This window comes from Aythya marila (assembly GCF_965140915.1).
Source record: "Aythya marila genome assembly, chromosome: 1".
NCBI lineage: Eukaryota > Metazoa > Chordata > Aves > Anseriformes > Anatidae > Aythya > Aythya marila.
In genome coordinates this window covers 115784572-115801593 of record NC_139042.1, presented here as the reverse complement: position 1 = coordinate 115801593, position 17022 = coordinate 115784572, and the positions used below count along the sequence as shown (strand labels likewise).

Sequence of the window (17022 nt, the reverse complement as noted above, 5' to 3'; positions counted from 1 at the left end):
TCTGCCAGGCAACTTTCCAGACACTCTTCTGTAGGCCTGTATTGCTGTATGGGGTTGTGACCCAATTGCAGCACCCGGCCCTTGGCCCTGTGTTGAATGTCATGGGATTGGACTTGGCCCACTGATCCAGTCTACCCCTGCACAAGTCCTTCCTACCCTCAAGCAGATCAACAGCCCTGCTTAACTTGGTGTCATCTGTGACCTTTTGAGGGTGCACTCGCTCCCCTCATCAAGACTGCTGCTAAAAATGTTAAACAGAACTGGCCCCAATGCTGAGCCCTGGGGAATCCCACTGGCGAACATCAAGGATAAACATTAGATAAAGATTTTGAAGACCTCGAATTTACATGATCTCCTGTTTGTAGCCACACAAACTATTAAGGACAATGTTTAGTGAGAAAATGCAGAGTATGGCTTTGGGATGGTTTAATCAAAACCCAACTAAGCCTATTCTTGAGTGGTTCTGAGGCACTCCCATAGGTAATGATAAGTACCACTAAGACATGAAGCCTAGTAAAAACACTTATTGGAGATGTTATTCTTTTTCTTATTCTCTACTGATTGTTTTCTTCAGTTACCATAAATATATTAGAATGAGAAAACAAAACAAACATCAACAGCAACTCTATTGACCTGAATAACAAATGCTTCAGAAAACTTGGTGAAACATGCCTGATATGCTATTACTTAAAAGAACATAAAATATTTCTTTACTGTGAAAGAAGAATGATTTTTAAGGAGTGGGTTAATACAAACATATTAAGTGTTCATAGGCATCACAGGAAATACAAGAAACTGCCTCTCAATGGTTTAGAGTATTTCTGGTTTTAATGTATTTCTCAAAATATCAGGGCAAGAGAAGTTAAGCAACAGAAGAGAAGAAACTCGTGTTCTTGTGTGCCCTGAAAATTCCTTTCAAAGGGACTTCTAAAGGCTAGCAATGTAGAGATGAAATGCTTTTTAAGTGATGCACTTGAGCAAAATATTGTAACAGTAAAATCATATTGTAATTATGATACACTCCCTAGGCAAATCCTAACCGTTATTTAAGCACGTATGAAGACTTATTTCAGAATGCATGCCTCTTCAAATCAGATACATGGAATGGAACAGTAAGGTTTTAGCACAAAGGCCATAAGAAACCGCAAATATGAAAATTTGTACAAAACAAAGGAAAAAAAAAGCTATCATAGATGCAACACCACATCTTACCAGGTACTCTCTACATTTTCACTGAAGATGGATGTGACGAGGCTAAATCACATGAAAAATGTTTGTTACCCTAACTAAAGAAAAAAGGGAGCTGACTCTTCCCCTTTTGCCATACCAACGCCGATACTTCCTCACAAAAACACAACAATCTTCCTGTTTTGTGGGATTAAGTCAAAAATGATGATCAAACATTCAGTACTCTGAAGATTTTTTGGACTGTGGTAATGTGTGCAATATGGTGTACGCTATATGGTTCACAGTGTACAGTAACAATATATTAATTCTATATAATTATTCATATATAATAAGTATTAAAAAAATACATACAAATTCCTTGGTTGATTACAACCATCAAGCTTTTAAGCAGATATTATCTTCTTCTAATGCTTGGACTTTCTACAGAGCGTCCCATTACTGCTATATGAAGATGACATGACAGTAGGACTGAAAATCAAAGGGCAAGAACTTGAATGTATTGAAAAATTGGAAAATCTAAAATGGAAAAGGTTGGTACACTTGTTCTCCTAGAGAAGTATTTTTGCATAAAAGGTCAACTTCATTGAACACGTTAACAGTGACGGAATGAAAATCCTTTTCTTCAAAGCATCCAAATATACTGCCATGCTAACTTCTCTCTGGTCAGAGAAACAGCACTGAGAGTTGTGCATGCATACAAGGGAGAGGCAGGGGGAGCAGCTTCACTTTTACAGGATCTCCACAGAAAGTAGACTTGCTTTCTTCTGTGAATAAGCATCATTGTAAATGTAGCTTTTCTGTAACAACCCACAGTTGGCAAAACAGTATTTTGATTACTTCAACAATTGGGATTTTCTCTCCGTGGGTGTATGCACACACAGTTACGGAAGCAGTTCAAAAACTCAAGAAGTAAAATGTAACCTCTGGGAGAGATTCTCAGACCAAGTTCAGTGCAAGTTCACTTGAATACTTACACAACTATTGCACAAGATGGTAATCAGTTTGGCAAAAATTCTCTGCTTCTTTGTTAAATTTAAAGTTAATCCTAACCAGTTTTCTTCACTTATATCAGTACTGCTGATCCCCTTTTCCTAGCACCAGGCATGGTAACAAATGAAAAGAGCAATGGCCTGACATAGAAGCTAAGCAATGCGAATTCATTGGTTTGCAAATCAAAGAAAAAAATCTCATTTGAGACTTCTGTCCTGAAGTTTAAAGCAATCTACAGGACTCCACAAAGAGCCAGAAAAAAACATTACTTCTCAGATCACTCACTTGTTTAATCAAGTATAAGATTTAAAAAAAAAAAAAAAAAAAAAAAAAAAAAAAAAAAGGTAGTTGTTTGCTTTATCTGTGAGCAGAATGAGAGAGGGAATCAAATCCTATAGAAAAGAACCTTGAATAAATGCATTTCATAGTAATATAATGTTGAAGCCAATAGGCCTCTGACATTTTGCAGTGAAGTCTTGAGACCAAGATCTGGTCTTGACTAATCTGAAAATCTGAACAGATTGCCAAATAATGAATAAAAGGGAGAAACTTTTACAGAATAGAAATGGACCCAAGGCAGCAATGTTCAGGCAGGAATGTTTGATCATATCTGCACACAAAAAGCAAAGCTTAGGGGGATTTTGCTGAACAGCAACACCAGAGAACCTCCCAAGTTTTATTCAAAGCACTATAACCTGCATGACTTTGTTTTTAAAAGTGACCAAAACATGTGGTTAAATTAGAAAGATTACTTACACCTTAACATTTTAAACTCTGATACAGTTCTGACTCAGAACAGAGAAGAGATGATCAAAACCAAAACTCTAAACTAAAACCGTTAATCACCTTCTACCAGATCTTAATATCAACTTTGTAATAGCCCCCTTTCCCAGAAGAACAAACCCAATGAAGCTAAACAGATTATCACAAAACACCATGGAAGATGGAACAAACATATGGCCATGGCTTTGGTGTAATATTGGTAATTTGTACATATCTCCAACAAGGTAAAGAACAATATGCCAGTTTAGCATTCTAGGGGGGTTAAAAACACATAAACAAACAATTAAATATTTGGATACTTCACAGATAACTATAAACAAAGTAAAAATCCAAAGTGACAAATTCAGAATCAATGCATTTAATACAGATGAAAACCAGCAAAGCCTTCTATATTGACTCAAATACTCAAAGAATGTCCCCCTTAAAGTATGTTCTGTAGAAAGGGCACAAGGTTAACAGAGGCATGTAATATTTCTCTGAAATAAGCTTGCATGTATGTTGTTATCTACTGACAATAACACAATCAATGCTATTCCCACAGATAGTCCCTGATTATACATAAACAGTAGAACGTTATTAATGGCAAAAATTTGTCCATTTAAAAAAAAGAAAAAGAATTAGGCCTACACTTCATAAAAAAAAAAAAAAAAAAAAAAAAGAACTCTTATGCAACTTTCTTGATATGTTTGTAGAAACAATTCACCTGAGTATATGTAGCTACAGAAGTACAAAGAAATAAACAAATAATATTTAGATAAGTACCTGAAGGTCTACATTTGTAGGAATGCATTTAAGAATAGTGCAACATATGTAAACAGCAAACACAAATATATTGTGATCATATGTATGTGCAGGAATGAAGAAGGTGCTGCTGGATATCTTTTCCAGGTGTCAGTTTTGGGGCATCAGCATCCATGTCCAAAAACATTCAAATTCCTGATCCCTAGGTACTAGTGACTCAGGTCACTAAGGTTCTTGAAGTCATACAAATATCTGAAATTGTCAAGTCTTACCTGAAATAATCTAGTGAAGATATCAAACTCAAAAATTGAAATGTAGTCATTGCAGGTCAAGTCAATAGTAGATTTAAGAGCCATTGCTTCCAAACCAGAGCTTATCTGATGAACTTCATGAAGGCACTGCCTGAACACTTTCCATGGCACTATAGTTCTGTGAGGGGGGAAGTAATAAATTTAATAAAATCCCAAATTTAATACCTTATTTAGACAGCAGAGATTGACTTTTGAAGTAGTGGCGCATTCATTCGGTTTCTCAACAGACAGAGAGAATCAAGTTATTTGAAAGGAGCCTAAGGAAATGAAAGAATGGTTTATCTTCCCTTAAACACAGTGGAACAAAGAGACACTTTATTTTGCAATGATAAATATTCAAGCTTCCTTAGGACAATAGAAAGAACACTGTGGAAAATGAAATATTCTACCAAGCAGGTACAGTAACCAACCTTGCACTGTCTCAAAGTTAATGTAAAGGACCACCTCTGTGCTTGGTAAGGAACTCCCTTCTTCACAGCCTCTCTTCTCAGAATGATAAGCATCAATTTAGTATCTACTGCAATAATATTTTTTAAAACTTAGGCGCACTGGCCAAGTAACCTTCTTATAACGAACATCCAGATACCACCACCACTGGGCCAACGTTTGTTACAGCCTGTAACAGTTACATAAATATTAGAAGACATCTTCTCAGATCTTCACCTGCACAATGGGGAGTATATTCAGAGTAGCGAATGTGGGAAAGTGTGGGGAATCAGGATAGAGAGTAAAATTATCTTCCTTAATACAAAGCCACAATCTGTCAAACTCAGTTTCCATTTGCATAGATAATGCAGTTTAGTTATTTTGCCAACCAGGTGCTTATATTTGGAATCTGACATGAGGCTGATCATTTGAAAGTTCTCTATTTCACCACTCTCAAATCTATGAGAAACTTTTCACTAGTAGCAATTCTTTTTCTCATGTCATTGGGATCAAACCCAAATTTTGAAAAACCACAACACCTTCTCTTGTAAAGGTTCTGCCTCACACCGAGGACAAATGATACGGTATTCAAACATACGTCAACTAACCAATATATAACCATTAATCAATATATAACGATTTTCAGGACTTAAGTTCTCACACATTCCTAGTAATATTTTTAATGACTGCTAAATGTCAAAAGAAGACAAGAGACATAGGCCTCACATACTCATCAACATTTTCTTGCAGTTTTTATTAGTTTACATTGCCTTATTTTTATATGGGTCAAAATACTTTATTGCAGCTTTTCTATTTCCTTATGTGGGAATGCGTATTACTTGGTACTACAATATTGTACAGAAAAAGACCAACTGTTATTAAGTTGGTTCTGTATAATACATATTTTAGAATTAAACCATATTAAAACAGGTAGCAATTTGAAGTACAACACCAAAGACATGCTCCTGTATTTCTACCACACCAAGCATTCATTGTATTTGTAAATGTTATTTGGAGGCTTACATTAAGAAAGTCATAAACTGCAAAGTTTAATAGATCTCAGCAGATACTTTCATCTGTGTACGAAAAACAGGAAACCACAAAGAGCTGAAGAGAGATACCACATCAGATGCCATTTAAGAAAGAATGCACATCAAATTTTGATTATGGTAAAGAGAGAATGAAATGTTGCACTAAGTTCAGAGAACAAAATTGGAAAACTTAAGTGCTTCTGTGGTGTTAAAAGTTGCCTTCGTTCAAGTGCCTATTGTTTATTTAGTTCCTGTAACTGTGGCTCTGAAATATCTTCTGAATCTCTCTGTAAACCACCTGAACAGTAAGTACTAAGATCACACTGAAATGGGGTCAGAGTTAATTAATCCCTAAATAAAAAATATCCAATAATCTAAAAGGAAAGACTTTAGCCATTAGAATTTAACCTTAAGAACTGCTTTTTCATGCCTCGTCTGAGACAAATTCACGAAAACATGTTAATTAGATTTGATCAACAAGTAGAATCGTTCACCATCTATCTCTTCATTAGCCTGTAGCTTCCCCCGACCCTACCAGCAATGAAGAAAATACACAGAAGTCTTCAGAAGACTTTTTTTTAGAGCTCTGCTTTGGCTAAGATAGCAAACGTTGGAAGTGAGTGATTAGCTAATGAAATAACACTTAAAGTTATTTTGTGGGATTTCTCCAAGAAAAAGTGTCCAAAAAATGAGGTGTCCCATACGTAAAATTGAATATGATCAGTCGAACTGTTTTCTGCTGAACTTTATGGAACAGGTCTTTTACCTTCTGCTTTGTTAAATAAACGGTGAGAACTGGTTGTCAAAACACGTTAATCCCTATTTCTCAGCAGCTACTTTTATACAGCCCTCATCCCTAAATACTTTGAGAAAGCACCAGCCAGGGATCATTTCTCCCCGTGTCTCTCTTCAGTTTATATATACTAACTGCTGTGCTCTTTTCTGATCTCGCAGACAGCACACGCATGCTCCTATAAGGGTGTTGCTGAACCTTCACAAGGTTCAGGATTCTGCAACATCCTCATACACTTCTCAAGAACTGAAACCAGGTGACCTTTTAGGCACACTGCAAAACACCCTCTGACAGAGAGCTAGGAGAGGGTTCATTCAGAATGCTTCCCACAGCGATGAAGGAGTGAAAGAGTCTTTTGTACATGTTGTGTTTTTGTTTGAATGAACATTTCACTGCTGCTATTTTCTTGTGTTTTAGGGAATGTACAGCCTTTGAAAGGCACCTTTTCATTATTTAAATCTAGAGTTATTTTAATTGTTTAGGGAGGGAGTGGAGGGTGGCAGGGGCAGCAGGAGAGGGAAGAAAATGGGACCAATCAAATCAAAGTTTGAGACTGGAACCGTCCGAGTTAGGAGCACACTTAGAAAATTGTTTAAATATAGAGAGATTTTTTACCAAAAAAATGCCCTTACAAAAAGAAAAAAAAAAAAACAATCATGATGAGATAATGCCTGCAGCATTCAACTCCTGAATCACAGAAAGTATCTGCTACAAATATTTTCAATTATTTTTGTCCTTGTAATATTTTTTGTGCCATGCTGTAACGATACCCTGCACTAGAGGCTGGCAGGTATTCTGCAAAATGCCCGATGCTATTAGGCTGACCTGTGGACACTCGTCTAGGAAGAGAAGACTTAGTCAGCTCTGCTACAGCTCTTCAGAAAGATCTGATACGACAGCCCTGTAACATTAGTTCTCTATAGAATTAGGTTGAGTAAGTGCACTCAGTATTTCATGTATTTGGTTGTAATTACATAAGCCACCACTTGTAGTAGAATGCACACAACTGCAGCTGAGTGATTGCACTTGACTCAGTTTTTGATGTCTAAGGTTAATGCATCAATTTAAAGAAAGAATATACAAAATAAAAGAAATAATCCTGATTTTTTTTTTTTTCTGAAAAGACTTCCTGCACACATCTAATCTTTCTTAAATCAACTAAGCGATCTGTATCCTGGCGTTCACCTTGGGGTTACCTTCTTATTTAAGCGTCTTGTCAAAAAAAAAAAAAAAAAAAGACAAAAGCCATTTCCTCTCCAAGCCTCTCAAAACACTGAAATACTAATTAAAATACTAATTCTCCACTTTTTTTCTCCAATAGTAAAATTAGTAAACATATTTAAAGAATAACAATTAATTCACAAATGCTCTGAACAAAGTACAAACCTTATAAAAAATACTTTCATATAGGATGGCATCTATTTATTGTTATTGTTATCTCAAAAGAGCAGTGTCAGTCAAAATTCTCAAAATACAGTATCTTAAACACCAACCACACAATTTCCATATGCCTAAAGGAGAAGGATTAGAGTCCAGGACGTAATTTTCAAGCAATTTAGCAGAGGAATTTAGGTCCTCCTTTTCCTCCTGTCCAGACCATGTGTAGATGGGAATTTTTTTTAAAACTCCTTGAAAGTAACTGCATTATTAAAAAGCAAAAGACATTAAAATAAACCTGGAGAGGAAGTAAATATTTTCTGAGAGTTTTCAGAGTACAGTTTTTCAGTAGAACTACAGTAATGCAGCTATTCTGGAACGACAAGTGACACTGCATCCATCTGAACTACAACAGACCACAGGTATGTCTAGGAAGGTAAACACGTACCTGTGTAACTTACAGTGAACATTTCTGTCTCCAAGAGACTCTCTCAAACGTTGCCAGAAAACATAACGTGAAAAGGGCATTACTGTATTCACAGCAAACTCAAAAATATTCAAGTAAATACTGACCCAGATAGAAACAACATTCCTAGCACATCTGCAGTGAGCAATGTGGAGTTTAGTTTACCATCACTGAACAGAGCATTTTCTTATGTTGCTTCAGTTTTAAGTGAGAGGCCACATATTTTCATTGCTTCTGAGCTGCAGAGCAAACAACTGACACACTTGAGAAGTTCAGTCCTAAGGGAAAAAAGGAATTCCGCCATATCATGCCAGTACATTCGTTAGATAGTGACATCATGCGGAACAAATATAGACAGTTCTAGCGTGAGAGAGAAGGTAAAAGGGAGAAAATGAGCCTTAGGAAATAGGGAATATACACCACTTAAAATATCCGTTTCCAAAGCCACATAACTGGACATTGCTTGTGAGACAGCAGGTTAGTACTTCCTTAAGGGACACAGGAAGTCTGCATTTCCTGAAGAGTCCCTAAAGAGAGAAACATATCTATGTATTTCCAATTCTGATCTCCAACCACAATCCAAAGCTCTTGCAAGCTTATTCAGTTTAAAGTATTGCCTTTCCTGCCTATCCACCAAGAATCTGTTCTCCTGTCTCAATCTTGTGCATCAACTATTGTAACTTTCCTTTTCTATCCTTTGTATATGCAATTTTACCTTATTCTCAGCCATCTGGAATAGCTATGAAAACTGCTGTCCTTTTCTGCTTAGTTAATCATATCTTGCATCTTTCCACTGACTAGCTCTTCTCTGTAATATTATCTATCTTGTTCAAACCTGCTGATATATTTGTACAAAAAAGATTTAGGGAGATTTGTCTCTCTAGCCCTTTGGTTATGATACGTTCTGCCTCTGGCTCATTTTTTTTTAAACAAGGGTACCAACAACAAGCATACATGTATTTCCCATGCTGCTAATTAGCCAAGGAAAGAACTGTCCTTTAAAAGCTCCATTCCCTGTTTATTTCCTTCTCTTTATGTTTTTTTTTCTGTTGCCAAAACACCTATCTTTATGGTGATAAAGGCTATGGCACTCAGATCAATGCCTCTTCCTCTTTCTTTTCTCTGTATCTTTTGCTTTCTCCTTACACTTGAGATCATATTCAGATTAGAAGCTCTCTAGGCCAAGACCAACTCCTTCAGTCCATATTTTTACAGTGTTCAGGCAACTGGGTGGCTCTTGGGCACTATCAGCAGCATAAACAGGAAACCAAGTAATAAATTAAGGGGATCAACAGGGTGTTAAAACCAAGCTTATCTGAGGTCTCATTTTCTGACAGCCGAATGTTTTCAAGTCTTGCATTGTGATCCACGCCTGTTTTACTGCTTCTCTGAACCCAAGCCACAGAGGCTATGTCAGCTCTACCCTGAGCCAAACAGCACTGACCACAGCAGAACCACAACCACTCAAAATTCTATAGTATCAATCCAAAATACCCTGTTTAACTGCTACTGAGAGATCAATAGCAACATTTTCCCCTAAATTCCAATGAAAACAAAATAAATGTTTGAGGCCTAAACTGGAAAGAAGAAGAAACAAAAAAATATATATAATATTGGAGCTTTAAAATATTAATGTGTTTGACCCTAGCAGTGAAATAATTTCCATTCCCTTGGAAACTAAGGGGGGGAGGACGTCAGTGTATCTGACAACAATAACAAAAATGTTTTCATTTTTTTAAGGTTTCACAATGAAGTGTAAAACATTAGAAGATAAAATAAGTGGTAGAATTTTGGAAAAATGAAAATCTAAGAACATTGACATTTTGATGCTGATTCATTCTGCAACATGAAGACAGCCACAAATCACAAATTTCAATAGTTACAAAGCCCTGCATGACTTCACCATAGCTTACAAATTCAGGGGCTGGAAAGATCTGTTAGGTCATCTCACCCACTCTCCTTCTCAGTTCAGGATTGCTCCCAGTGGTATTTTGCACGTTTTTACTCAGAACAGAAAATAAGTAAAAGCTGTAAGGTGCTATTAAAATGAGTGAGGAACTGGGGAAAATTAACATCAAACACTATACAGTGATAAAATGCAGATAATGAAGAAGCGATCGGATTATGTTTTATATGCATATTTACAACCCACTGGGGATTACTAAAATATCTGTAAACGAATGTAACTGCTGATTACATGCCTTCCAATTTCACAGTACCATTTGCCATTGCTGTTCAGCTATGTATTTAACTATCGTTTGCCTCAGCACAACTATAATGGTAAACCCCAGATAGAGATTCATTCCATTAAAACCACTTGCTCCAGTAACTGCATTCCAGTAACCAGTACAAAATTAGCTCGCACCTTCTCAGTCTGACCACTTTCCCGCTTTTGACACTACCAAGCCCCTTCTTGGTATGGAACTTAACCTCAAATCTTGACCTTGGCTTTGGTGTAAAATTTATCCCTTAGTTCTTTTTCAGACAGTCCTTGTATTTTCTTTAAGAGCCTGTCTTCTTCCTCATAGCCAATGAGCTACGTAGGCTCTTGGCCACTCTGGTCCTTCAGCCTTTGGAAAATTCTTGCTCATTTCTGGCTTTTGTTTTCACGAAGCTAATCCAAAATTCTCTCTATTCCTTTGTATCCCTGACAGCTTTTCTCAGTCAGCTTCCTTGACAAAATCCATACACCAGGACTCTCCTGGGCCTTCTATTTGGACACAGTTGATCTCACCCCCTACTATGGATACATACTTTGCCCTTACAGAGAAACCAATTCTTCCATTTCTTCCCTCATCATGCTGCTGAAGACCATTTTCTCCCTCCATCCACATTATCAAAATCTCATAATCTCCCACCTTGGTTTATCAGTCAGAACACCCCCCCCCCCCCCCCCCCCCCCGAAACAGCTAAAACCCTTATTAGTACTTTCAGACCCTTTCTAAATGTCTTATCACTTTTGAGATTTCCCTTTCTCCCCTGAAACATAGAATTATTAAGGTTGGAAAAGACCTCCAAGATCACCTGGTACAACCATCCACCTACCACTAACAAGTCATGTCCCTAAGCACCAGGTCCAACCTTTCCTTAAACACCCTCAGGGACGGTGATGCCACCACCTCCCCTGGGCAACCCATTCCAATGCCCGAGTGCTCTTTCTGAGCAGAAATGTCTCCTCATTTCTAACCTGAACCTCCCGTGGCACAACTTGAGGCCATTCCCTCTAGTCCTATCACTAGTTACTTTTGAGAAGAGGCAGACCCCCAGCTCCCCACACTTTCCTTTCAGGTAGTTGCAGAGAGCAATAAGGTCTCCCCTAAGCCTCCTCTTCTCCAGACTAAACAACCCCAATGCCCTCAGCCACTCCTCACAGAACTTGTGCTTCAGGCCCTTCACCAGCTTTGTAGCCCTGCTCTGGACACACTCCAGGGCCTCAATGTCCTTCTTGTAGTGAGGGGCCCAAAGCTGAACACAGCACTTGAGGTGCGACCTCACCAGAGCAGAGTACAGAGGGATGATCACCTCCCTGCTCCTGCTGGCTAGCTATGCAATACTGGAAAACCTCACTCTAACTATTTAACATTTTATTTCTTTTGCACTTGGCCTATGTAAGGGCTGCTGATTTCCACTATCAAGTTATCTGCATCTCTCATGAGTACCATAGCATTCTCTAGCTACTGACATTATCTATAAGTTTTGTAATACTGAATCAGAAATGCAAAAGTTGAAGACGGATTTGAAAGCCAAGAATTTCTGAAGTTATGTCAGCATACTGTTCTGATGGAGCCATTCAATTCCTTTGCTGAGATCTACTTGTTTTTTTCTACAGAAAAGTCAAAGAGCAGCTACATATGTGATCACCAGAGACTTTCAATATGCCTAGCTATTTATTCTGCTGAGTTCAAAGTCATGTGAACATACATCCGACTTGTTTTAAACACTAAAACAATGACTGCATTCTATGATACTTATTAATAGCAAGCTGAATAAACTTGAGTTACAGCAGCAAAATTTTGCAGCAAGTGTCCAGACAGACAAATGTAACAAAGCTAAAAAAAAATTAAGTTCCTCATTCACTGGGGGAGAGTGGTGAAAGAAATCAGATACAGAAAAAACTCTTTAACTACAAATTGGGCTCTCTGAGACTGCATCTTTTGGATTTTATTCCTCAGCAAATTAAAACACGTTGCTTTTTCTTTTACTACAGTTTATCCATCAGAAGTCAAGATCCAGTGAAACTTCTTATTCGTGCTCTATTCTTGAGCAGAATTCCTTACTGACCTCAAAATAATGGCTGCTGTTTTGCAAACAGGTGAGGAGCCCAGGCTTGCCCTGTAAAATAGAGATGCATCCAGGGAACATGTAATAGAGTTCCTCCCAGCACGTCAGCAGTTGCAGTATATAACTCACCAGACCTGGAAGTTTAACAAGACCCTAGGGGCCTACCCTTAGGTGGTCAGGTTAAAAACAGATTTTATCATTTGTTTGCAACACCCTAAATCTTGATGTAGACTTTACTTTTAGGGAAGTGATACTAGCCTATTTGCAAACTAATTTGTCATAACAGGCCCATTGTAAAAGATGTTGCTAAAAGGCATACCTGCCATATATTTCTAAATGGATTAGAAGACAATTAATGTTTAAAAAGCTTCAGGCATTTTGTGTAATGAACAGATTAAACGTAATGCCAAAAAAAAAACAAAAAAAAAACACCTTTCCTCATCTGTTTATTTGTCATACATGCTGTTACATGCTTTACAGTTACTTAAGCACAATTAACTAAACCTGAGATAATGCCAAGGCTGCCAAGCATATATCAACTCCTCACTGCTTAGAAGACAGGTAAATAAAACAACTTCAATTTATTAGAAACCGTTGTTATTTACCTAGTCTGAAAGAGCAGCACTTGACACTGCAGAACTCAACAAACTTCTAGGCTATACTAGGTGACCAGGTTATGTATATAATTAACTGTACATCCTAAAATTACCTTGATTCCTGGGCATTTTTGGTGCATGGATGCTTTAACACACACACAGACACACACTATAAAAGTACACACAAAAGGTGTGGGGTAAGGGAGATGGGAACAGTAAGAGGATTAGTACTCAGAATTCACATTTAAAGTTGCCTTTTATGAAGAAATTTAGATAAGCAAGAAAAACTGAAGTGTAAAAATAGGCACAGCAAGAGCTCTTGGGGCCCTGAAAAGGATTAGAAAGAAACACTCCAGGAACTGAGTCAGAAAAGAGTCAAGCATGAACAGACAGGCAAAGGTAGAGCTCAGTTGTTAGACAGACCAATGAAGTCGAAAAATCCTTCTTACCAACCTTGTTCTGATAGTTTATTTATATGTCATAGTATCCTACTGTCTGACACCTCAGGTACCTGTCTATTGTACCAGTGTCCAAAGGAAACTAGCAGGACCACAAACTTGAAGAGAAGCGCTTGAATCTCACATAGAAAGTACAAGATAGCAGAGAAATACAAAGAGGAACGTAACAGTGAATAGGGAAGACGATGAAGCTGGTTAAGATCAGACAGCTGATAGCTAGAAACAGCAGCTTGCTGTTAAGATAAGATGTGTAAATCCAGAAGATAGAAATTGAACTTGTGATCAAGACAGCAGGGAAAGGTCATTCAAGGACAGAGCCCTACAGGAAAAGAGGATCATGAGGAAATGTAGATTCTGAGAGCTGCAAAGAAATGGGAAGAAAGAGAGGAAGAGAAAACCAAGACACTGAGCATAGATAATCACGATCAAGTCATTTTTTTGAACTACTTTTTTCCACTTATTGATAGATACTTGATTTGATCTTCTGAAGATCAAAATACATAAAAATTTTGAGGATAATCTGAAAATTGACATGGGCAAGACAAAACATGGATTCCTTCCCTTTAACAAAAATAAGATTGATACAGTGACTTGATCACATTGAAATATTATCTACACGGGCAAGAAATTTGTTAGAAAACTGAAGCTATCAGAATACACTATTAAACCTAAAAGCTGGAAGCTAGCAGTAGGTGTGTTTAGACTAGCAAAAAAAAAAAAAAAAAAAGGAAAGAAAAAAGGAAATGAAACTGTTGTAAATTCACACTGAAACATTACTTCACAGAAGTGCCAACCTACTATGCTTGCATTCTATATAAAGAATGAAAGGCTAAATTTAAAGAGCTGCTTTTGCTCAAAGCATAACAGATGGTTATGGATCCACAATTGGAGAAATTGCTCTGTGATTTGCTATGGCATACATCATGCAAGATATCAGACTTAACAACCATAGTGATGTCTCTATTATACTGTAAAATGTACAAATCTCTTGCCCCTCCCTTTTTTTGTCACAGTTATACTAATAAACACTCTGTATAAGAAAGTGATCAAGCTATACATCTTCTATTCACCTATACCTTAAAATAAATTGTTCCCTAGAAAGAAACAAAACAATACAAACTTATAACTGTTTTATTTTATATTTTCAACATTAGATTTACTATAAGGATTTAGCCAGATATCTACAAGTTAAGTTTAACTTTCATTTTATGACCAATTCTTGAACACTAAGTTTATCCAAAAACTATTTTTGATAAAATCTTCCACCATATCTCCACTATTTTACCTCTTTCTGTGACAGAATTTTGATAGAAGAAAACATTAATCACCTGTGACTATAAGTAGTAGAGATGTAGAAATCACTTCATTTACTTTAGTGAATATTGTATTTAGAAAGTAAAAGAAGAGATAAAACATACACTGTACATGCAACCAATATCAAATGCCTAATTCAGACTTCAGATTTATCAACTGTAGAATACATATAATATGAAATAACATGATTTGCCATGTACCTCATGAAACAATGTACTTACTCTCTTCACCCTAGAATGAAACCAATAAACTTTATGCACTCTAGTCCAATTTATGATTTTAAATACCACTGACAGAACTGCCTGTGCATTTTTATTAATCTTTTGAGTGAATTACAGCATTGCAACAAAGTTGCTAACAACGAATCTAGCAATTTCAGATAATTTAAAGACTTGGACAAGAAAAAACGTTTAAAAGAGGTCCACCCACATACTTAAACATTATTTGAATTTTTGAAAATATCATTCATTTTAATGCTAATGACTAGAAACAATTAAGAATTCTGCAAAATGTTAGTACTTACTTGTCTCCAAAGAATTTTCTCCAGAAATCTGCAGCATCTGCTTTGGTGATACGAAAATTATCACCCTGGAATTGGCCATTTGGAAAAATAGCCTTGATTTCTGCTAGCATGTGGCTGAAGATGAGGGACAGCTTTGTTAGATTTCTCCTATAAATATAATAAGAAAAAAAAAATAATCAAATCCTTAAACTTGAATAGGTCTTCCAGAATCTCATATATTCTGCATATCTATGTAATAATTACTGCCTGACACAAGAAAAACATTGTACTTTCAACTGAAAAGACATCGTACAAATACAAATTAGTAGTTTGTGTTTGCATGTACTTCTGAGTACATAGTTATCACAGGCCTCCATGAATACAAAGAAAAAAAGAAAAACCTTTAAAATTTATTTTTATATGTGAGATCAAACCTATTTCAGTCCAGGTTTCTAAGGATATAAGCACATCAGAGGACTGGGTTTACTCTCCTTTCCTATGGCAATTTTACTCTTTTTATTCTTTCCAGCTTTTCCTTACTGGAGCCACTTCCTATTCTCCTTTTACATCCCTTTTCTTTAGTTAAAGCTTGCTTTCAATTACCACTAGCATTAGAAACAAAATCGAACTTTTTATTTATTTATTGCTATCAGTTCACTTCCATAAGCTTTTCCTGCTTAGTTCATCAAAAAATATTTGTTTGCATAGAAAACCCATTTAGCATAGTAAAAAGAACATTGTATCTTTAAATGCAGATGAATCTTTTCTGTGGAAAAACCTTGGAAGACGGTGGAAAGAGGAGATGGAAGAAGGAAAGGTGAAGCAATCTTTATAAAAGTTTCCTTCTAGAGATTTCTTAGACCTTCCTGGCAGCAGCAAAGGGGCATTTTCCTACCTGATATATACAACAGACACCATCACCCAGGAGACCAGTTTCAGATTAAGAATTTTTATTCTTATGATCTCAGGCACTACTTCACAGTGCTTTAAAAAGTTTAATAGTAAAATAATGCTTATCAATCACATAATGTGAAATTGCTTATATACAATATTTTAAATAAATTCAAAATTATTCATAAGTCTCTAGCCATTTTAAAAGATAAAGATTCAACTGATGTATTGTTACACACACACATACCAAACATCTTCCAGAATATGTAGAACAGAGTTTTCATGCTCAAAATCATTAAACTAGTATAATGGATATCCTACAGTCTTCCTAAAAGAACTCATCTTAATACTGAAGTAGTAATTATTTCAGCTAAATTTGTGTACAACTTACAATAGAGATTCCTGTGGAAGCTGTGTTGCAAATTTTAATACAGGTTTTGCTACCAGAAAAGCAATGATAAAACCAATTATTTTGAAAATATAAGCAATTAAAAAAAAAAGAGTTTGATGAATACACTCTCCCTCCTCACAAGATTCAGAATGATTGTAGGACTAATTCTTTCAGTCCTTTAATTCCTCCAGTAAAATCAGATGTCTGTAATTACGATGCCCAACTGTTCCTTATTTTCTGGATTTGTTCCTTGCTATCCCCCTTCCTGTTTCTTTTGTACTTTAATTACCCACACATGTTCCTTATTATTTTGCTCCTCAGAAGTCAAGCCTGATGCACAGAAAAAGCAACAGCTATTTTAATGTGGCTTCATCAGCCTGCCCTAGACCCTAGATCAGGCAAAACCCTTTCCGTACTCAGGACAGATGAGCACATGATTTGGCACAAGTTTTCACAGAGCTCTCCCTTGGCTGGTATGCAATA

General features: G+C 36.6%; 1 protein-coding gene across 3 annotated transcripts in view; it reads right to left on the bottom strand.

The window, feature by feature from the left end:
- The window catches only part of CBLB (Cbl proto-oncogene B), a 138657-nt gene that overhangs the window by 54237 nt on the left and 67398 nt on the right, over nucleotides 1-17022 (bottom strand). For all 3 annotated transcript variants that reach the window (XM_082784865.1, XM_082784864.1, XM_082784863.1), the window contains exons 4-5: nucleotides 15279-15425; nucleotides 3975-4131 (exon numbers count right to left, since the gene is read on the bottom strand). In XM_082784865.1, coding sequence (XP_082640991.1) covers nucleotides 3975-4131; nucleotides 15279-15425 — 304 coding nt within the window. The remainder of the gene's footprint in view (nucleotides 1-3974; nucleotides 4132-15278; nucleotides 15426-17022) is intronic.